Source organism: Colobus angolensis, unplaced genomic scaffold (genome assembly GCF_000951035.1).
Source record: "Colobus angolensis palliatus isolate OR3802 unplaced genomic scaffold, Cang.pa_1.0 Scaffold275, whole genome shotgun sequence".
Taxonomy (NCBI): domain Eukaryota; kingdom Metazoa; phylum Chordata; class Mammalia; order Primates; family Cercopithecidae; genus Colobus; species Colobus angolensis.
This window is the reverse complement of record NW_012115988.1, coordinates 3,847,818-3,871,815: the sequence shown is the minus strand read 5'-3', so window position 1 is coordinate 3,871,815 and position 23,998 is coordinate 3,847,818. Positions and strand designations below refer to the sequence as shown.

Genomic DNA, 23,998 nt, shown 5'->3' with positions numbered 1-23,998 from the left:
GGGGCGCTAGGCCGTGGAGGGAGAGCGCCGCTCCCTGGTCTGGAGAACCCCGTGGAGCTGGCCCTGCCCGGTCCGCGGAGCGGTGGTCGAGGGCCTGCGGCGCCTTCTGGGAGCGGGAGGGCCGGGAAGCCGGGCGTTGGTGGAGGGTGACGTTGGGCTTCTGTCGCCGCGAAGCTGGCGGAAAAGGCAGTGGCCAGCGGGCCGCCTCGCCAGGTCCCACGACTCCCAGGGAGGTAGGCACCCGCTTCCCGGGCCACCCTTTCACCCTTCCTGACCGGGGTCCGTGCCGGCCGTCCCAGGTGCGGGAAGGTGGGACACGGTCCATCCCCCGACAAAAACGCTGCGCCTCGGGGCCTTGAACGGTTTTGTTTGAGAGGAAGCAAGATAAAATAAGCGTTTCTCCATTTAGGTGTGAAGAAAAAAAATGACACTCCAATGGGCGGCAGTGGCAACCTTTCTTTATGCCGAAATAGGACTCATTTTAATCTTCTGCCTACCTTTTATTCCTCCTCAGAGGTAGGAAACCTTCAAATCGTTAACTATGATAAATATTGGATCGCTCCTAATGTAAAATGGAAAAAGTTTTCTGAACATTAAAAAGTTTCAAAAGTCTTTGAAAATAAACACACCTAACGAATTAGGTAGTATATAATGACAATATTAAAATAACATTTTACATAAAACTCTGTTACGTGTACAGGTGAAATAACTTTTTCTTCCCTTCTAAAAGTAAAGGGGCCTATGCTTTTGATTCTGTTGATTATAGATATAATAAAGCAACAGTTATACTTTTAACACCTGCCCTACCTTGTCTCAGGTTTTACCTTTGTTTTATTGCCCTGAATTGGAGCCATGAACGAAATAAATGTAAGTGGATAAATCATGTTTACAGTACAGCATGGATGTAAAAGTGTTTCATTGAGGCACTGGAACAGCAATTTAGAAACCAAAGCCAATAAATTATTCTTAGTTTTGGCCTATGTAACCGATAAATAGTTTCATTAATGTTTAATGACGATTTTACTACTTTTGGTTCCACATAAAATTAACGAATGTCTATTAAAAGTGCTGAATGTAAAAAGTATCACAACCATGTATTAGCTTTAGTTCTTTAGTGACGGAACTTCTAAGGTCTTTAAGAACAAAGTACAGTGTTTCAAGCCAAGCACTGGCTCATTTTACCCTTGAAATAATCTTTTTAGTCGTTTAGTTTTAGATCCAGAAATTTGATAGTATGAATGGGGAAATGCACATGTAATAAAAATATTGCAAGATACTCGTTCATATTCCTGGCATAAAAGAAAATGTTTCGTAAATGAGATCCTAGAGATAACTCACTAAAGTGTAGTAAAATCCCAGGAGGACTGGGAGAAACTTTAAGAAGTTTTACCTTAGCTCAGGGTCCAAATAGTCTTTCACAACTCCTAACTTGCTCCTTACCTGCCTGGATTTCTGCTCTCTTCTGTCCTTCTCTATCAACTAAGCTAAGCTCAGTACGTTGTTTCTTACTAAAGAAAAAAAATTGAATCGTCCTGTAGGGTCTTTGATCTTATTTGATCCATCCCACCCATGTTCTACAGATCGCATACTGCGACCCAGGAGGGCAAGCAGCCTAAGGTTACCTAGCTGGTAAGTGACAGGTTCTAGATAAAAATCTGGCTTTTAGTCCAGTGTTCTTTCTACTCCATCATGCTGCCTCTCATCCTGTAGGTTTTGTTTCAAACTCAGTAACACCGTTTTGCTTTTTAGTAGTATTTGCAATGATAGAATCCTATATATGCAAGAGAAAGAAAGATCTTGTATGTAAACATCTAATTTATAGATAAGGCTTAAGGGTTTGCAAAGAAGAAAAAATTGTAAGTTGATCTTTTCTCCATCAGAGTGATCTGTAAGTTATGGATCAATATTTTTCTTCCTGCCAAATAAAAATTTAACCCATCCTGATCAAGTGGCTATTAGATGTGTGTATATTTGCACATGATATATAAATGTATTCTCATGTACAAATATAAAGAAAATACGGTATGTATGCATGCAGATCATTTATAATGTGCCCTAACTATGTGTGTATCCACATCTTTTTATCTTTTATATGTGTATCACCATAATCTTTGAGAAAATATTTCATCATTTAGTCTCTATTATTTTCTTACATAACCCAGTGGTTAAAGGCACATGCTCAGAAATCAGGTCACCTATAACTGCATGATACTAACCTTGGGCATGCTCTTGATCCTCTCTGATCTGTTTCCCCATCTGTAAAATGGAGATAGTACTAGTGCCTACCTCATATGGTAGTTGTTGTAATTAAATGAGATAAAACATGTAAAAATACTTAGAACCATAATATAGTGAGAACATAATATGTTGTAACTCTGATAAGGTGCTCAAATGCTAGTTGTTCCCTATGGGAGGTCTCTTATGTTCCCTTTTACACCACACCAAACCTTGAAGAAATAAGTAAATTTACATGTGGACCTAGATCAAGATATTACCACTTACATTATCTTAAAAATATAAAATTTTATATTGCGTAATTTAAATATTGGCTATATAAAATGCTTGGAATTGGAAGCAGAGACCAAAGGAATTGATTCATCTGTATGAATCTCCCTCACCCCACCAATTTCAAGTAAAGTTGTCCTAATCTTAAATCTTAAATTTGTCCTAATCTTAAAGTGAAACTTTTTTTTTCAAGTTGTAAGTGCTTGAAGCGTATTTAAGTGCTTACTACATTTTTCTGCCTCCTGTCGACGAAAGTGTTACTCATTTAAATTGCCCATGTACAATTGCATGATGGATTATTTTGTCACTCTGCCATTTACAACCCATGCTTTCTTACCACTGTCTTTGCTTATACTGTTCAATCCATCTAGACTACTTCCCCATCTCATTTCCTCTATGTTCACATCTTTATCTGTAGTAATTACATGGTTTTATATATATATATTGTGTGTGTGTGTGAAAATTATCATTACATAATTAAGATTTTTTCAATTTATGTATATAATACCTGGGTAATTTTTATAATTCCCTCATGGTTAAAGTAAAGAAACTTTTACTTGGAGGATATGTTAAAAGTGTACTATATAAAAATCAGTGTGAGAGTTAGACCCCACTCCTGAAATGTTACCAATTGTTAGAACAATATATCTTTGTTATTTCTAAGTCATTGCTCTGACCATGAAAAAGATACAGAGTAATAGCTTCTATCAACAATAGAATATTTTACTACTGCAAGAATTCCTTTTTAAGGTTTTGCTCATGTGTGGTTTACTTTTAGAATATTTAAGCCACCAGACAGAGGATAATCAAATACCAGATTATTATTAAATTTGAAAGAGTTGTTTTTTAATTCATGAGATACTGTGTCATGTCAGAATTAATAAATTTTAAAATTAAATTTCTGTAATTCTTTTCACTTACTACACAATTACTAAAATGTTACTTCAGTATTTAGAAAGTATTTCAAAACTTTTAGTTTTTTTATACCTAATATAATTGTATTGCTTTACAGATGGCAGAAGATTTTTTCATTTAATGTCTGGGGTAAAATTGCAACTTTTTGGAATAAGGCTTTCCTTACCATTATCATCCTATTGATTGTTCTATTTCTAGGTAAGTACTAGATTCCTTCTTTGAATAAATATAACTCTATTGTTGGTTAAATGAATTTCTTTTTAATTAATAGAGTTGATGTTACAATTTGTGTACAGTTGACTTTATATAGTATACTGATACTACACAGAGTGGATACTGACATATTGATACACAGTTGATAGATCCTACCATTCTATATGTGCAAACTTAAGTTTCATCAGCGTGCTATGATTCTTAACTCCTTTTAAGTTATTTTAAGATTTAAATGCTGTATATTTATGCATACCTTGCTGTTCAGAGTCACCAGACTTTATTTTTCATGTTGTTGTCTCTCCTTTGTTACTGTGATGTCCTAGGCACCCAGGAGCTTAGCTGTTAGAAAGGCAAATAAAAGAATAGAATCGTTAGGCTCTCCAAGGACGTCTTAGATGCAGGGTGTGGATTTGGACTGGATTAAAAAATAAACATGGCTGGGTGCGGTGGCTCATACCTGTAATCCTAGCACTTTGAGAGGCCAAGGCGGGAGGATTGCCTGAGTCCAGGAGTTTGAGACTAGCCTGGGCAACATAGCAAAACCTTATCTTTACAAAAAAATGTGAAAATTAGCCAGGTGTGGTGATGTGCACCTGTAGTCCCAGCTATTCAGGAGGCTGAGAGACTGGAGGATTGCTTGAGCCCCGAAGTTCAAGGTTGCAGTGAGCTATTGCACTCCAGCCTGAGCAATAGAGCAAGACCCTTCGTTTAAAAAAAAAAAAACTGCAACATAGATTTGGGGACTACTGCAAAAATTTGAATATGGAGTGATTGTATAATATTAGGGAATTTGTGTTAACTTTCGTTGTGATAACAGCATTGTTACATAACAGGGTCAGCAACCTATACAGCCTGTGGGCCAAATGCCTATTTTTGTAAATAAAGTTTATTAGGAAATGACCATGCCCATTTGTTTATGTAACATCTATACTCGTTTTTCAGCATGTTTTAAATTTTCATGATAACTATATTTTAAAAATTAAAAGTAGACCTTTAGGTTCTTGTCAAACCAGAAGTTCCATGAGTCTTAATTATCACCATGTTTTTCTAGTTGTTGTTACTGAGCTCAGAGAGATTAAGTGACTTGTCTAAGATTACCCAGCTACTTCTAAAAATGCCCCTTCTTGCACAGAGTATGTTTTCCCTCAGAATTCCCTCAGAGTTGTTGTGTTGTTGGTGAAATAGGATTTAGAGACGCAAACTTGGGACCCTAACCGCCATCTTTGACACTGTTTCATGAGAAAATGTCTTCCATGTTCCAAACCACCAACCTCTCAAATAGAATCCTCTTTATAAAACTAAGAACATATGGCATGAGAAGGGATGGTATTGTCAAAAACAGAAAGGTATGAATGGTTTATGCCTCTTTTCAAAATGTAAATATTTGTCTCATGGTACATTGTTAATGTTATGGATTGAATCTCTAGCCATATAACTAGTCACAACAAATCAGTAAAGAACAATAAGGAAAAGCAGTTCCAGTTCCGCCACCAGCTAACTAAATGACCTTTGAAATGGCTTTTATTTTTCTGGGTTTGATTTATTCATCTTGTGAAATGAAGGGAGAGATGGAAATAATCTCTGCAGCTCCTAATTTTGTGATCTTCTAACTCTAAAATTATCACAAAAATTTATACTGAAAACTGTCACTTATGTAAGGGAGGAGAGTTGTAGTGTAAGTTCTTTTGGTTACATTAGAAACAAACTTGGCTGGGCACGGTGGCTCACCTCTGTAATCCCAGCACTTCATAAGACCAAGGCGGACGGATCAACCTGAGGTCGGGCATTCCAGACCAGCTTGGCCAACGTGGTGAAACCTCATCTCTACCAAAAATACAAAAGTTAGCCAGACATGGGGGCACATGCCTGTAATCCCAGCTACTCAGGAGACTGAGGCAGGAGAATTGTTTGAACCCGAGAAGCAGAGGTTGCAGTGAGCCGAGATTGTGCCCTTGCACTCCAGCCTGGGCAACAAGAGTGAAACTCCGTCTCAGAAAAAGAGAAATCAACTTGAACTCACTTGACCAAAAGAAAAATTTGTAATAAAATTTGGGGTTGTTGCAGAGTAGCAACAAGGAAGGAAGGAAGCCAAATTCCAGGGAAGGATTAGTACTTGGAACCGAGGTGTCCTTTTCTTGGCCATATGTTTTCCCTATATATACTTCATTCTTTATTATGGACTCTGATATTCTGTCTATCTCCAAGGCAGTAAATGGGTACAGCACAGCTGCCAAGTGTTACCATTCCAGACATATGTAAGGATTAATTCATCGTCTCTGAATCCCATTTCCAAATCAAAGGGAAAAAATTGGACCAGCTAGCACCAGGTATCTACTCCTCATCTCCTGTAATCAGGAGAGTCACAAGGGAGAATCATGACTACTGGCTGAAGCCTGCATCTTTGGGTAAACAGGGTAATTCATTCCCAGAGAACAAGGACATCATGGATAGTTCAGGCAGCCAGATAGGTGCTTATCCTAGGTCTCCATCCAAAATGGAGTAATGACACCTACTTTCATGTTTTAAGATTTAAATGCAGTAACATATGTAAAGTGCAGACTCTGATGTTCCAGTGCGCAACAATAATGTAAATAATGCAAAACCAGTGGATTACTCATGCTTAATTTATATTTTACTTTGAAATTTATTTCCTTTTTCTTGGTTATCTCTCTAAGTAAAGTAACTATTTTTTATACATTTTCTTGTTATATGTTTTTATTCTTTTTTTTTTTTTTTTTTGAGATGGGGTCTCACTCTGTCACCCAGGCTGAAATGCAGTGGTGCGATCTCAGCTCACTGCAACCTCCACTTCCCGGGCTCCAGTAATTCTCCAGCTGCAGCCTCCCAAGTAGCTGGGACTACAGGGGAGGGCCACCAACCCCTGGCTAATTTTTGGGTTTTTTTTGTGGAGACAGGGTTTTGTCATGTTGCCCAGGCTGGTCCCAAACTCCTAAGCTCAAAGCCGTCCACCTACCTTGGCCTCCCAAAGTGCTGGGATTACAGGCATGAGCCACTACACCCAGCCAAATAAGGCAGCTATTAAGAAGTATTTATAGTCTTAGAGCCAACACTAACTGAGTGTGTGCATACAAGTGTGTGTGCATGTGTGTGTATTTTAGGTGCTGGTAAGAGACAGAATGGAAGTGGGAATTTCAAGAGTATGTTCAGTGTTAGCAGAAATGCATCCCAGGAATTTGAAAGTTTCCACAACTGATGTAAAATTGGATCATCTTCAGATGGTTTATAGAAAATTGACTATATGTCACATCCTTCCCTTATTGTTGACTCCATTCCGTCTTTCAGACATAGTTACCTTGTTAGTATACAGGTGATATATTCTACAGGTAGGTTTACATGACCATTTACATTAACAAACCTTTTTAATATTATTGGTTAATCTTCAGCTTTTCTGCATAATGGATCCAGGAGTATTATTCCCATTTAATTACCAAGGATGATGCATCACAAAGAAGCATAACAATCCTTCATAGTACTCACTATCTGCCTACTCAAAATAAGTCATAAATATATATTATCTTTGTTTATTGGTTTTTTTGTAGAGGTTGGCATCTTACTACATTATTGAGGCAATCTGAGAAATGACAAAGGGGAAATAGCCATTAAGATACAGGAAATTTTCTAAAGATCATTTAAGAGACTACTTTATATAACTATGCAAATAAATTGGAAAACCTAGATAAAATGTATAATTTTGTAGAAAAATGTAATTTACCAAATGAACACCAATAGATATAGAAAATTTAAGCTGACTAATTTATATAGAAAAATTATAGAAAGTTATCAGAAAGGACCCCTATTTCAAAAAAAAGCAAAAAACCAGATAGTTTTATAAGAAACCCTACTGCTTTCAGAAAACAGATATTACTACTGCTTCTTAAACTATTCTAGAATTTAAAGAAAGAAAACTTCAAATTTTACAGAGCTAGAAAAAAGCAAGCTCTAGAATTGAAAATAAGTCAGAACAAATGAACTGAATAGTATATCAGATTGATATATACAACACAGAGAAAATAATTACTCTTGAACATAGTACTCTTAACTTTTTACCTCCCTGGTAGGGTAAGTTTTAAGAACCAAGAGGATTACAATGAAATCTGAAACTTTATAATAGTTTTGTTGTTGGTAATTTAAAAGCTGTTTTATGTATAGTGTAGCATCAAGCAAATGAGTATGTTCATGGTATTGGAAACTAAGACTTTCAGGAACAGATATGGCATACACATATAAAGTCAAAAATTAAGAATTTTTTAAGATTTAGAGTGATTTATTTGGGTTTTATTTTGGAGTATGGAACTGTGGAACTAGACAGAGGTGGTAGTTGCACAGCATTGTGAATATGCTAAGCACGACTGAATTGTTCACTTTAAAGTGTTTACTTTTATGTGATATGAATTTCACCTCAATAAGTTAAAACATAATTTTGTTAAAGACATAGGAGTCTGGCTTTGGTCATAGCAAAACGGGTTGTATTAGACTATTTTTCCTTTGTTAAAAATTATGAACCCTTGATAAAATACGAAAAAAGGTATTTGAAGGCCTGGTAGAGCAACCAAAAGCAGGCAGAAACTAGAGGGAAGTCAACCCTTAAAAGAAGGGAATCATACTGGGTGTGATCACATTTATATAGCCTTTCTTCCAACCGCTTTCCAGTCATGTGGCATAGGCAACTATATAGAACTCAAAGCAAAAAGACACTCTTACTGACAGAGGTCAGATAGATTAAAAAATAAAAGGGGTGTCTAAGAAAGGAGAGAACCCAAAAAGGGAACCCCAGAATCCACATGTAAACTCTTCTCAAATTCTTGGTTGACTCTTGAACCATGGATGTATAGGAAAGATTCCAAGGAGCTCAATGGAAAAGGAACGGCCAGCGGAAAGCAGCAAGGCTGAGAAGAAATTTTAGCTGCTGGCCACCAAGGAGAGACAGAGTTTGGAGTATGAGCCTCATCACGTTAGAGGGGCTTGGTAAAGACCTTGAACCTTTCCACTAAAATCACAGAAGGGCTGCTCCTTAGGAATAGAGACTATATCCCAGGAACTAGAAATTTGCTATAACTAAGACCTAAAGCAAAACAGACTTACCCTAAAAAAGGATAAAAATCAAGCCTCTTCAAACAGCTGTAAACTGTACATCAGCAGTCCCCAGCCTTTTTGGCACCAGGGACCAGCTTACAGTTTTTCCATATGCAGGAGCAGGGGATGGTTTCGGGATGATTCAAGCACATTAAATGTATTATGCACTTCATTTCTGTTATTATTACATTGTAATATATAATGAAATAATTATGCAACTCACCATAATGTAGAATCATTGGGAGCCCTGAGGTTGTTTCCTGCAACTGGACATTCTCATCTGGGGATGATGGGAGATGGTGGCAGATCATCAGGCATTAGATTCTCATAAGGAGCGTGCAACCTAGATTCCTTACATGCGCAGTTCACAGTAAGGCTTGCACTCCTATGAGAATCTAATGCCACCACTGATCTGATAGCTCGGGCAGTAATGTGAGAGATAAGGAGTGGCTGTAAATACAGATGAAGCTTTGCTCACTGGCCTGCCAATCACTTCCTGCTGTGCAGCCCAGTTCCTGACAGGCCATGGAGCAGTACAGGTGCATGGCTCTGGGGGTTGGGGACCCCCGCTGTACATAATCTTTGCAAGGGCATATGAATATACTAAACTCTGTTCACCAAGATACACTATATTCTGGGCCATAAAACAAGTCTCAATAAATACAAAGGATTGAAATCCTACCAAGGATTGGAATCATATAGAGTATGGGGGTTTTGTTTTTGTTGTTTTATAGAGACAGACTTTTGCTTTGTTGCCCAGGCTGGTCTCAAACTCCTGGCCTCAGGTGATCCTCCCGTTCCCAAAATGCTGGGATTACGGATGAGAGCCACTGTGCCCAGCCCCTACAGAGTATGAAAATAGAAATCAGTAACAGAAATCTGGAAAACCTATACATGTTTGAAAAATTAAACAACACTTGTTAGTAATCCTTGGGTCAAAGAACTCACAAAGGAAATTAGAAAATATTTTAACTGAACAATATGAAAATACAATATATTAAAGTTTGTAAGATGCCATTAAAGCACTTCTTAAAGGAAAAATTGTAGGTTTAAATATTTATTTTTAAAAAAGATTTAAAATCAGTGATTTTAGTTTCCACCTTAATAATATCTACTCATTATATTGAATATTGACAGTGAAAAAAATAATATTCACTCAGTTTTTTAAAAAAGGTTAGCAGATTAGGATTTAGAAGGAAACTTTCTCATTCTGATGAAGATCTACAAAAATCCTCAATTTAGCATCATACTTAAATACCAAAGGCTTCCCCCATAAGATTGGAAACAAGGCAAGGATATTCACACTCTGTTTATTCATTTAAGTAATAGATGTCTTAGCCAGGATAATAATAAGTCATGAAAGAAATAGAAGGCATAAAGATGGCAAAGAAAGAAGTAAAACATCCTTATTTGCAGATGACACGATTATTTATATAGAAAATCCTGGCCTGGCACAGTGGCTCATTCCTGTAATTCCACCACTTTGGGAGGCTGAGGTGGGCAGATTGCTCAAGCTCAGGAGTTCCAGACCAGCCTGGGCAACATGGCAAAACTCCGTTTATACCAGGAAGTAGAAAAATTAGCCAGGCATGGTGGCTCATGTTTATAGTCCCAGCTATTCAGGAGGCTGAGGTGGGAGAGTTGCTTGAGCCCAAGAGGTCGAGGCTGCAGTGAGACATGATCACACCACTGCACTCCAGCCTGGGTGACGAAGTGAGACCCTGTCTCAGAAAAAAAAAATAAAGAAAAAGAAAGAAATAACCTAAAGTATCTATAATAAAGCTATTATGTCAAAGAAATTAATATAGTGGGGTCACAAAATACAGGTGGGTCAGTACACAAAAATTCAGTATATCAGTAATTGTATTTCTATACTATATGCAGTAAATAATAGGCAAATGACATTTTTAAAAATTCCTTTTCTAAGTACACCAAGAAGCCTAAAAACCTTAGAAATAAACTTTATAAAAGAGGCACAACAGCTCTATACAGAAAAGTACAAAAACATTGCTGAAAGAAGTTAAAGAAGATAAAAATAAATGGAGATTTTTTTATCAGTTGGAATACTCAATATTAAAATGTTTATTCTTCCAAAATTCCATGGACTTAACACAGTCCCAGTCAGAAACCCAACAGGCATTTTTGTAGCAGTTGATCAGTTGCTTCTAAAATTTATGCAGACATGCAAAGAACTCATATAACAGCCAAGAAATCTTTACAAATAACAAAATGAAACTCACTACCAGATTTCAACAGTAAAGGGAAAAATAAAAACAGGTTAGTGGGCTTTATCTAATCAGTTGAAAGCCCTAATAGAACAAAGATTGATCTCCTCTGAGCAAAAAGAAATTTTGCCAGCAGATTGCCTTTGGACTCAAACTGTATTTCTTCCCTGAATCTCCAGACTGCCAGTCTACCCTGCAGATTTTAAACTTAACCAGCCTCTACAAGCATGTGAGCCAGTTCCTTAAAATAAATCTCAAGCTCTCTCTCTCTCTTTCTCTGTCTGCCCCCTGTACCACTCTTCCCCATACACACACACACACACACACCCCCTATTGGTTCTTTTTCCCTGGAGAACCCTTACTAATACACCATCTTAACTAAGTAATCAAATTTAGCAATAAAAAAGTATGAGACAAAGTAACATTACACAGCATAAACTATGAGGGATTCTTGGCAAAAGTATTAAACCTTGTCCAGTCAAGTATTTGTTTTATTTTATTTTTACTTTCTGAGGCCTGGCAGAACCAATCAAGTCTGAGTTCTAGTTTTCTAAAAATACAGGAGTTAGAGAAAGAAATTGGACTACACTTCAGACAAATTCAGAATATAAGAACTTTCTTTGTGCTGATTTATTTATTTTTTAATATTTAAAAAAAGAGACAGGGTCTTGCCATGTTGCCCATGCTGGTCTCAATCTCCTGGCCTCATGCTATCCTTCTGCCTCTGCCTCCCAGAGTGCTGGGATTATAGGTGTGAGCCACCACACCCAGCCAGAATGTAAGAACTTTCTAGAAAACAGTTGGCCTGGCACCTTTTTAAAAAAGTATTGTGTGTCAAGAGACTACAGAAACAGAACTATATGTAATGAATATCCATTATAATGTTCTCAGTTTGAAAAAAATTCTATGAAAGACATTTGGGAGACAAATAAAGCAAATAATCCAATTTAAAAATGGGTGAAGGATCTGAATAGATATTTTCTCAAAGATGATACACAAATGATCAACAAGCACATGAAAAGATGTTCAACAGCATTAGCCATCGGAGAAATGCCAATCAAAACCACAAAGAAATGCCACTTCACACCCACTAGGATGACTATAATCAAAAAGATAATACCAAGTGTTGCCAAGGATATGGAGAAATTGAAACCAACATACACTGCTTGTGGGAATGTAAAATAGTAAAGCTGCTTTGGAATACAGTTTGGCAGTTCCTCAAAAATTAAACATAGAGTTACCATATGGCCCAGCAGTTCATCTCTTAGGTATATACCAAGAGAAATGAAAACATATGTCGATATAAAACTTGCACATGAATGTTCATAGCAGCATTATTCGTAATAGCCAGAAAGTGGAAACAGCTCAATACCATCAACCAATGAATGGATAAACCAAATGTTACCACATTCATACAATGGAATATTATTCAGCCATAAAAGTAATGAAGTACTGACACATACTACAATGCAGACGAACCTTGAAAACATTATGCTAATGAAGGAAGCCAGACTCAGAAGAGCAGATAGTGTATGATTCAATTTATATGAAATGTCTAAAACAGGTAGTTCTATAGAGACAAAAAGCAGATTGGTGGTGACCAGGAGGTGAGGGATGTGTATAGATTTTCTTTGTGGGGTGACGAAAATGTTCTGAAATTAGATAGTGGTAATGGTTGCACAACTTTGTGAATATACTAAAGACTACTGAATTACACATTTTAAAGAGGTAAATTTTTATGGTATGTGAATTATATCTCAATAAAGCTGCTAAAAATAAAATAGTAGTCAAAATGGCCCCAATTTTGTAACTGGAGTCTCCTTGTGTGGCAATAACTCTTACCCAAGACTTCTGTTGGTCACATGAAAGGGGAGCATTCAAACTTGTTCATACTTCCAGTGGCTTTTGAGACATCTAAGGCAGATGCCTTCCCTAATACATACAAGAATCCAGGAACTAAGAATGCACTAAATGTAGACCCTTATAAACTGTTTTCTATTTTCCATTTGAAAGAAGTGTTTTCCCAGCATCTGAGACTTTCCAGAACTTCAGCATCAAAGGAGCAGCTATATGAACATTTCCAGTAGCAGCTGCCATCCACTAGTCGGGAGGAGTGTATGCCACCACAAATCAAATCCCAGTTTAGCAAACCTATGCCAGTGGAAATTTCACTGTAACCAAATATTTTGAAGATCTCAATCATTTAAAGTAATGATATGTAATAAAATGCTAGTATAGTAACAGAAATGGGATAGTCTCTTAGAATTGATTGTAGTGGGATATGACATCTGTCATTGTCAATAGGCTGAATTTTAGCCATCTTAGAGACAAAGTGTAAAGGATAATAGTTTGCAGTGTAGAGATGAGAAACAATAAAATGATGTTAAGTACTAGATTAATGATTTAAAAAATGCTATAGTAATTCAAAATGTGCTACTAGTGTCCATATATAGAGCACCTACTTTGAGCATGAAAACTTCCCGTGTACTGTAGATGGAATGACAAAAAGATCGCCTCTAGGTAAAGTCTGTTATTTAAAAGTTTGGTCAGTTATTCTAAAACATTATTAACAAGTTTATATACTTAAAAGCCAAAAGTAATCTTTTATCTTCTTCTGTAATAGATGCTGTGAGAGAAGTAAGGAAATATTCCTCAGTTCATACCATTGAGAGGACCTCCACCAGCAGACCTGATGTCTATGAACATACACAGATGAAACTTTTTAGGTCTCAAAGAAATCTTTACATTTCTGGATTTTCACTATTTTTTTGGCTGTAAGTAAAAAAAAAAAAAAAAAAAAAAAGTAGAAGCACAGTTTAAAAACACAATTTATGCTTCTGTTTCTCGTTTTGTCCACCTTTACTGTAGTTTTGTTTTTTTTTTTTTAAAGAGAGACAGCCTTTTGCTCTGTTGCTCAGGCTGCAGTGCAGTGGTGCCTTCATAGCTCACTGTAACTTTAAACTCCTGGGTTCAAGTGATCCTCCCTCTTCAACCTGTCGTTTCTAGGACTACAGGTGCACACCACCATGTAGGGCTAATTTTTAAATTTTTTGTAGAGATGGGGTCTCACTATGTTGCCTGGACTGGTCTCAAACTCCTGGCCTCAAGTGATCCTCCCACCTTGGCCTCCCAAAGTGCTGAAATTATAGGCACAAGTCACTGTACCCAGCCTACTTGTAGATTTTTTTATAACATCTTTGTAAAAGAATTCAGACGATATACCCAAATAACAAACAGTAGTTAGCAGCTTGTAGGTTTGCAAAGTCCATAAGGCCCTGAATGATCAGGCCCCTGCCTCTCTGTGGAGCCTTGTCTCATACATGTCTCTGACATGTACAATACATTCCACCCTTACTGACCTTCACCATTTATTCATTCATTCCATCTTGCAACAAATATTGATTGAGTTCTGTAGTGTACCTAACTCTTTCCCATTTTAGGGTCTTTACATAAGCTATTCCTTTTGCCAGAACACTCTTTTCTTTCCTCATTTCCTGGCTAACTCTTACTCATCCGTTAGCCTCTTTCTCAAAGCCTTCTGTGGCCATCACTACCCACAAACTAGGTAGGTCTTCTCTTACAGATGCTCAAAGAATGTATATATACTTCATTTTCTAGTGTCTTTCATGGTTGTAATTAAATACTGCTTAAACTTTTGCTTACCCAACTAGGAGCTAAACCCCCAAGGGCATGGACTTTGCTGTTTTCCACTGCATCTGCAGTGCCTAGCAGAGTGTCTTAACACTTAGCAGTTCCTGAGTAAAGGAATGTCTGCTGAATGAATAATTGAAGATAGTAGTCACTACTTCTAACAATGGCAGTTACCCATAAACAGATGTGAGCGAGCTGTTCCTCAGCTTGATTGACCTTACTCAATGTTCCTTAAATAGCAGAATTTGAACTGGGCCAAGAAAAGAATTCTCTTACTGTCCCTGCCACACTAGATGAAATTTTCCTGTTTCTACTCCTCCAAGCTAAAGCCTTCTACAGGAAAACAAATAAGTACCACTGAACCTGTATTCTAAGTGCTGGTCTTCTAACAAAGATTCCAGAGGAATGAGACATGGGCCTGTTTTTACTAAAAGACTTGAATTTAAAAAAATAATGGGTTCTGCCTAAACATTATCTGCCACCACCACACCTATACCTAATGGGGAGTAATTTGACAATGACTGTTTTAAAATAAGTTTCTGATGATTGGCCAGTAACACATTATTCTGATTTTTTTTTTTCTTAGAGTGTTGAGACGTCTGGTTACACTTATTACTCAACTGGCAAAAGAACTGTCAAACAAAGGTGTACTTAAAACTCAAGCAGAAAATACTAACAAGGCTGCCAAAAAATTTATGGAAGAAAATGAAAAACTAAAACGGGTATTTAATTTTCTTTGTAAAAATTAAATGTTGTTAGTGTTTCCAAGGAGTAATATATTTGTTTGCAGCATCTAATATATTTGTTTTCAGCATCAAAAAGAGTATTTTTATATTGTATAAGCAGAAAATGACCATAATTAACAATATTTTATGTAATGATTGTTTCAAGAATAGTTTTACTATTCTTTAGAAATGCTTGTTCCCACTAATATTTTCACTATTGTTTAGATGTGCTTTTTCTCCATAGTGGATTAATGCCATTGGACCTATTTTCTGTGATTTAAGTCAAAAATAGTATTCTGGGAATATGAATTTTAATTCCTTCATTACCCTTAAGTTTACTTTATAATCTAAAGTCTTTATAACTCCGTTTCTATTTCTTTTTCAGTTAAAGTATTTTTAAGCCTAGTTTTTAGTTTTCTTTTAAATGATTGGTTTACAGAAAGCAGAGAACATTGATGCTAGATTGATAATTTCACATAATATTCGAAATACTTAATGTTATTACTTTATTTTCTATCCTTTGATCTCATTTCACAGTGGTAAAAATAAAAACACAGTCATCAAAGCTTTGATTGATGCGTGATAACTAAACTCAAAAGCACATAGCCTTGTATTTATGGAACAACTGATCATGTACATATCTTAATTTAAAATTATATACATCATTTTGGAGTAATGATTTGTAACCATCAGAACACTGCTTTTTTTCCTCTTCAGTTGTTTTTCTCTTATTCCTTAGCTCTAAGAAAATGGAAAGTGTTATTTTTCCCATATATACTATAGTTAATACACTTAAACTAGTCTTGCCCTTTTTTTAAAAAAAAAAAAAAAGCACCTTCCTCAAAATACTTTTGCAACTTTTCTCTTGGAATTGTTTTCAGAACCATTTACATGCAAGGAAACTTATGTCATGATTACCAATTCCTTGACCCTGCATGATTTATTCTTTCTGTTTGTTTGTTTTCCTCTCCTTTGGTTCCATGCTATTCTGATTCACTGCTTCCTGCATAGCTGTCACCCAATCAGAGGAGGCACAGATATGCTGGGCTAAAGCCAGTACACAGTGGGGAGAAAGTCTGTGAGCGGGACATAAAAGCAGCTGTCAGTGCCCAAAAGATAACTAATTGACCAGTAAAGTGACCAATAAAGGCCATAAGTGAGAATGTAGAATATGACATCTATTTCAAGGTGCTTCATGTAGGTTTTGAAAAATAAGCTAAGGAAAGATAAGCTTGTGAAGACACCCCCTTTGTAATGTCCTTTCTTCCTTTCGTCCCTTTCCTCTTCTTCCCTCCCTTCCTTCCCCGACTGATCTCAAACTTTTGGCCTGAAGCAATCTTCCCACCTTGGCCTCCAAAAGTGCTGGAATTAATAGGCAAGAGTCACCACGCCCAGCCATACCTCATCATTCTCTATCAGAGACACATTTTCCATTGGAAACTGCATTATCCTGAGATCGAAGAGACTTAGGTGCTAGTTCCAATGTGTGACCTAGCACAAATCACCTATGTTAATGGGCCTCCAAGTTCCTTAGCTATAAATAATAGTTAACATTGTGCCAAGTATTGCTTCAAGTGTTTCACAGTAAGGTTTTTAACTGTTAATTTTCACAAAAGCTCCATGAATTTGGTATTGTTATTATCTGCATTTTATAGACGAGGAAACGGAGGCACAGAAAGGTTAAGTGACTTACACAAAATCATTCAGCTAATATGTGACAGAACTAAAATTTGAACCTAAGCAGCCTGACTCTAGAATTCACGTTCATAACCACATTATTTCGTGCCCTCAACTCCTGTGTTACCCGATAGAACAATTTCCACATGGTACCTGTGACCCCTTTCTGTTCTGATATTCAGTTAAAGAAATGAAATAATTATGAAAAACCAATTAACTTTTAATTTTGCTACTTCAACATGATAGAGCTTTACTTTGCCCTGATTTTTTTTTTTCCAGCCACGTAACTTACCAAGGTGGGATAATTTGGATGAGACAGTGAGCACCTGTGTTGTTGTAGCTGGTGGTCATTAAATTTCAGATTTCAGGGTTCTTGGTCTTTCTCCAGCATCAAGTTACACATCATAAATTTAGGCAAGTTTACAGGTGCAGTAGTGAAAGCTTATTTACAAGACTAACACAAATCCAACTTTTCCAAGTCAATGGCATGAAAATTCAAGCAGTCAGCGAAAACATTCCTGCAACTCAATGATTCTCTTCTAATTTGGGTAATCACTGGAGATTTTGTGAACTGAATTCAGTGAAGTATTAGCTGGAGTTGTTTTCAACTTAAAGTAAGCAACAAATTAAAAGGGATTTGGAGAATTTTTTTCTTGGGCTGCTCTTTACAAAAAAGAAAAACTTTTTTCATTAATTTGAGAAGATATGAGACTCCTTTAGTTTCAGAATGTACTTCAGTCGTCTTGTCTCCAAAAAATAGTCCTTGGGATTATATAATGTATGCATTAGAGCTTTAATTCCTCCGTCTGAGCTGCCTAATCTCTATATAGCACAGTAGTACTGTATTTGGTCTTGTGCTACGGTTTTTATGCTCGTCTTATCCTTTCTACTAGATTGAAGTTACTCGAAAGTCGAGACCATGTTTCTCTTACATTTTTATCTCTTACAGCACCTTGCATTGTAAAATATTTGCATGTAGTCATTGCTCAGTAGAACTTTGTGTTTTGTTGAATATATTGGCTTACATTAGAAAATGAATCACACTGCAGTAGAAATTCCTGTCTTATGTCAGTCTGTTTAAAATTCTCCTGTGTTCCTTTTTTACCTGACAATAGAACCTGTCAGTATAAAGTTGCTGCCACTGGCCAGGTACAGTGGCTCATGCCTGTCATCTCAGCTCTTTGAGAGGCTGAGGTGAGAGGATTGCTTGAGGCCAGGAATTCATGACCAGCCTGGGCAATATAGCAAGATCTCTGTCTCTACAAAATATATATATTTATATTTATATATAATTTTTTTTTAATTAGCCTGCGGTGGTGGCACATGCCTGTAGTCTCAGCTACTCAGGAGGCTGAGATGGGAGGATCACTTAAGCCCAGAAGGTCAAGGCTGAAGTGGCTATGGGTTGCACCACTGTACTCCAGCCTGGGTGACAGAGTGAGACCCTGTTTCTTAAAAAAAAAAAAGAAGAAGAAGAAGTTTCTGTCTCTTTATTTAGTCTACTGACCTACAACAGTATACATGTTAGGTTTTTCAAACATTTACTTTGTCTTTCTTGGTAATTTAAATTCTTTGTCATTTCTTTAAGTCAGCTTCTTAGTTCTGATGATAATTATAGTTTCTCTTTACAATACAGATTATGAAATTTTTACTCCATGATAATTTTATTTTGATCAGTTGTTTTACTATTTGGATCTTAATTGTTCTTGCCTAGAAAAGATAAGCTGCAAACACTAACATTTTTAAAACCAGAATCAATTTTAAAATACAAAGAGCTTTATAAAGGATTAATGGAATAAAAGTAATTTGGAAAGTATTCAGTGAAAATTAGAATTTTCCAGCTGTAGAAATGGCCGTCATTTCCCACTTACCCTTCTCCACTCTGACATATTCTTCTCTTACAAATTTGTTTGTATAAAAATAGGCTGAGTAGGCCGGGCGCGGTGGCTCAAGCCTGTAATCCCAGCACTTTGGGAGGCCGAGACCATCCTGGATAACACAGTGAAACCCCGTCTCTACTAAAAAATACAAAAAACTAGCCGGGCGAGGTGGCGGGTGCCTGTAGTCCCAGCTACTCGGGAGGCTGAGGCAGGAGAATGGCGTAAACCCGGGAGGCGGAGCTTGCAGTGAGCTGAGATCCGGCCACTGCACTCCAGCCTGGGCGATAGAGTGAGACTCCGTCTCAAAAAAAAAAAAAAAAAAAAAAAAATATGCTGAGTAGATAGCTCTACAATCAGAACATAATGGTTTTCTAATTAATATTATCTTCAGAACTGTTTTTTTCCCTTAGATTTATATTTCTCATTAATTGATAGAGAAAGACTGACATTATTTACCTAAATACTTTTGAGAACATTATTTTAAATTCTTATGTTCACTTTAGAGATTTCAGCCATAATAAGAAATCTTTTTTGTGTGTTTGCCAAATATTAAGTTTCTGTCAGCAAAAGTACATTGTAGAAAACTATAAAATTCTGGAAAGGACAAAGAATAAATTATAGAATAGTAATTTTAGATAGGTTACTCAGCTCATTTTCTGTAAGAACGTCTGGCTATTGCAATTTAAGCTTATTTCTTCCTGTATCTCCCTTTTGCAATAGATTTTGAAAAGCCATGGTAAAGATGAAGAATGTATTTTGGAAGCAGAAAATAAAAAACTAGTACAAGACCAGGAGAAACTGAAAACTGAATTAAGGAAGACTTCAGATGGTAACTTTGTGTACATGTGAAGAAGTAAAAAGACTAGCAGGATACTTTATGCTGTACACTTCACTGTTTTTCCTAAAACAAAACTAATGCCTAAATGTTCTTCTAAGATACCAAGAATGACCTATTTATAAATTCTTGTTCAAATATGAAGATAAAACATTGTGTCAGCCAAAAGAAACATGCTCTGTTATACAGAAAAACATGTAGGTGTTTAAGATCTGTGTTGTCAATACAGATGTTCTTGCCTTAGCAAAAGAGCTATGTTCCTAAAGAGTTGTTTATAAATGTGTTTTTATCAAATGAATCACATTTTTCCATCATTGTATATTCCTCCTCTCAGAGAAGCAATTGCAGGGGAACAGTTTTCTTACAAGAAAATATATTGTTTATTTCAAGCACTAATATATTCTACCTGTTAGACATAAAGAAAGCGTTCCTTGAAAGAGACAGGTAGGCACAGAGTAGGCAATAATACCTGGGATGTCAGCTAAGAATTTGAGTGTCTCCTTCCAACATAACATTGCAGTGTAGGCTTGAAGTGGAGCATCCCAAGTCCATTTCCCTGAAGGCAGCGATTTCTTCTACATGAAAAAAAAAAAAAAGTTTTGCTACTGTTTTTTTCTTAGTCAAAGAACAAATTATTTTTGTTGCATCTGCATAGCACAGAAAAGTAGATACCCCAAATTCAGTGTCATCCCAGAAAACTCTGAGTATAAGTTTGTGGCTTGACACTTTGCAACATTTCTGCATACAACAGATAGGTTTTTATGTTGGCCAGACACTGAGAAACCTCACCATCAGTTGGTGTTAAGGTACATTGTTTGGAAAGGGTTTACTTCAATCAGGATGTATTTGAATTTGAGATGGAAAACATAAAAATAAAAGCTAATTCTGTAAATAGAACAAAAATCCACCGGAGGATATTTATGTGATACAAAATTCTTTAGTCACGTTCCTACTTTTTACTTCAAGTGAAAAAAAAAGACAGTTCAGAAGCAATAAGTTAAAAAATAAATTACCCTTATAGACAAAGTGGTATATTATGTAGTTGGCATAGTGTAGCCCAAAAATCAAGAATCTTTTAGTTGGTACTGTTGCCGTTTCTGTAATTCCAAAAGATTTAGAACATGATCAAGAAATGTTATTGTTTATGTGAAAATGAATTTAACAGTTACCTACCATTTACAACAGACATTTCAGAAGAGAAACTAGTGTTCTTTTTTTAACCCTGTATAAAATATAGCTACTAATTCTTTTGAAGAATGAAACCATCTATTTCCAAAACACAAAAATATTGGTTCAAAATCCTGCTTTCTTTTTTCTGTATCCACCAAGAATCTCTTTTCTTATGTTGTAAGCAGGGTGGTACAAAAATAAAAGAGACAAGAGTGTATGTGTACTACACTTTTCTTAACCCTGCTCAATTTAGTTTCTCTTTTCATCTTTCAAAAATTCTAGCTCTGAGATATTTTGAGCTTTAACTCTTTAAATCTGGCATAAAACTTAACTTAGTATTACATGACCATTTCTTTAAAAGACAAAATCAGATTTTAGAGAAAATGAACTCTTTTGACAATGTAAGCATTGTGTTTACAATCTGATAACAAGTGATACCAGCTTCTGTGTTTGAAGTATAGACTGCAGAGATACTTTCGAAGTGAATTAGTGTTCAGGTAAAGGCAGATTTTACCTGTTTGAGTGTGTCCTGTTTGGTTCTGGCAAGATATATAATATTTTATGAACACATTTTATTTGCTCTATGTTTTTTTAAAAACTAACATTTGTAATGACCTTGAGAAGATCAAAGTTCCATTTCTAAAGAGAGTGTTTCCTTGGTCATGTTCTGTTGACCTAAACCAGTTAAATTCAGTAAGGTAAGAACTAAGAAAATATATCAATTAATAGTGCATGATTTGGATGAATTCAGTGGTACAATACTTTGTGCACAGTACCACTCAAAAAATATTCACTGATTTCTAAATATTGAGGGTGTTAAGGTGACAAGGCTTAAGAAAGATTTAGAAAGGGATCTTATATTTGAAAATTGAGTAAAAAAGCAATGTTTTCTTTTTTTACAGGAAAATAGAGTGAATTTTCTTATCCTTCATGTTACTGAAATCTAAGTGAAACATTTTCTCCCAAGTGTATTAGTGGAAACAAAACGTAAATACAAATGTTTATTTAAGCTAGTTAGCCCACATTTAAAAAGTGGCATTCTGTAGGCAGCTACTAAGAACACTCTATCAGTTGTGGCAAACACCTTCAGTTTTTAACCTCCAACTCCTATTTTGACCAGAGTTTGTAAACTATTAGCGGTGCTTCCGTGCAGTAATATCACCCTAGCACAGACATTGTATTTAGTGGAAAAACCTTCTGATTTCCAAGGAGATTGGCTTTAAAGGTCTCTTCCAGGAAAACTACTTATTTTCATAAATGAATACCTTCCTTTATTCTTTTTTTTTTTTTTTTTGAGATGCAGTCTCACTCTGTCGCCCAGGCTGGAGGGCAGTGGTGGGATCTGGCTCACTGCAAGCTCCGCCTCTTGGGTTCACACCATTCTCCTGCCTCAACCTCCCGAGTAGCTGGGACTACAGGCGCCCACCACCACGCCCATCTAATTTTTTTGTATTTTTAGTAGAGACGGGATTTCACCATATTAGCCAGGATGGTCTCCATCTCCTGACCTCTTGATCTGCCTGCCTTGGCCTCCCAAAGTGCTGGGGATTACTGGCGTGAGCCACTGTACCCAGCCTCCTTTATTCTTGTAACTAGAAATATGTAGCATTCAGTCATTGCATGCATCCAAACAATGATAAAAGTAAATATGGTTTAAAAAGTGATTGAGCTGCATGTGGAAATGTCTGTTCTTCATTCTTTTAGGAGCAGGAATACATATAGATATAAAAAACATGCCATATTTTAGAAGGAATTCTTAGGGCTGCCGATCTTGTAATAAAGGTCGAATTAGCAGTGTATGTCTCCTACATAAAGGAAAAGAGAAAACAGTAATTGGGGGAAATTGCTTGATGATGCCTTTCTTCTCTTTGTTTCCTGCTTTCCTTTGTTCCTTCTTTGTTTCATCAGCAATTGTTTTGTTTTGTTTTGTTTTGTTTGAGACAGAATCTCACTGTTGCCCAGGTTGGAGTGCAGTCATGTCTTACTGCAACCTGAAACTCCTGGGCTCATGCGATCCTCCCACCTCAGCCTCCTGAGTAGCTGGCTCTACATACGTGCACCACCATGCCCGCCTAATTTTTTAAATTTTTTGTAGACACAGGATCTCGCTTTGCTACTTCATCTGGTCTTGAACTTCTGGCTTCAAGCCCTTCCTCCTCAGCCTCCAAAAATGCTGGGATTACAGGCATAAATTGCTGTGCCTGGGCCTCATATATTTTTAAAAGAACTTTTCAAGTAATTCATTTATTGTAAAGTCATTTAATGTGGAGCATAATTAACACTTTCCTTAAAAAGAATGCCTCTTGAGGATAAAGCAAACTTTAAATAAATTTCTTAAAGCATATACTAACAAATCAGAAACTGAGTGTAAAGACCTATTATGGGTCCCTAAGTATTAGCAGCATATAATAGACATACTAGATTTGGACCAGGAAATAGAACCCCCTTAGTCCTCTACTTAAAATAATGATAATTAAACTCTCTTCCTGGATAAATGCTTTCATATCACCTTGACTTACCTTGAACAAAACTAAAATTACGTTTTACAGACCAACTTTAATACCCTTGAAGAAGTTAAGTTTTTTTTACCTTTTATTGCCAGTTAACATGGGGACCAGATAGTGAAAAGTAGCTGAAGTGCTTTTCAAGAGAAATTGGAGATCAAGACAAGATAGAAAATTACAGGGGAATTGCTGTTCTATATACCCAAAACCCTAAATTCCTGCCTCTTGAGTGTTAAGAATAAGACTTAAGCTTTGTATACAAGTTTAAAACAATAGGATTTCCAGTTTCGTAAAAATGAACCACATATTCATCTAAAAGTAAATTTTAAAAGTTTACCCTAAGCATGTTTTACAGTGGTAAATTTTTATGGACATGAACTCGGTTATCTTTTATGTACAGTTATATCAAAGCCACCAGCTTATTTTAAAATTATTAATGCTTAAAAACAGTTTGCTGTTTTTGGTCATATGATTTTTTTTGTTTTTTGTTTTTTACTTTGTTGCCTTTTAATGCACTTTTGTGATTTAAATAAGAAAAAAACATAGTGTTTCTTATTTGTTTTCATGTCTGGAAGTTTCTGCTTCATTGACATCTTTTTCCCTT

General features: G+C 36.3%; 1 protein-coding gene across 3 annotated transcripts in view; it reads left to right on the top strand.

Moving 5' to 3' along the window:
* Positions 1 to 22: 22 nt before the first annotated feature.
* The window catches only part of BCAP29 (B-cell receptor-associated protein 29), a 40,807-nt gene continuing 16,831 nt past the window's right edge, over positions 23 to 23,998 (top strand). For 2 of the 3 annotated variants that reach the window (XM_011948204.1, XM_011948205.1), the window contains exons 1-5: positions 115 to 516; positions 3,518 to 3,618; positions 13,576 to 13,726; positions 15,190 to 15,325; positions 19,606 to 19,714. In XM_011948204.1, the coding sequence (XP_011803594.1) occupies positions 425 to 516; positions 3,518 to 3,618; positions 13,576 to 13,726; positions 15,190 to 15,325; positions 19,606 to 19,714 (589 nt within the window). In that variant the 5' untranslated portion in view covers positions 115 to 424. Of the gene's footprint in view, positions 517 to 3,517; positions 3,619 to 13,575; positions 13,727 to 15,189; positions 15,326 to 19,605; positions 19,715 to 23,998 lie in introns of all 3 variants that reach the window. The other variant, XM_011948203.1, reaches the window with a different exon arrangement.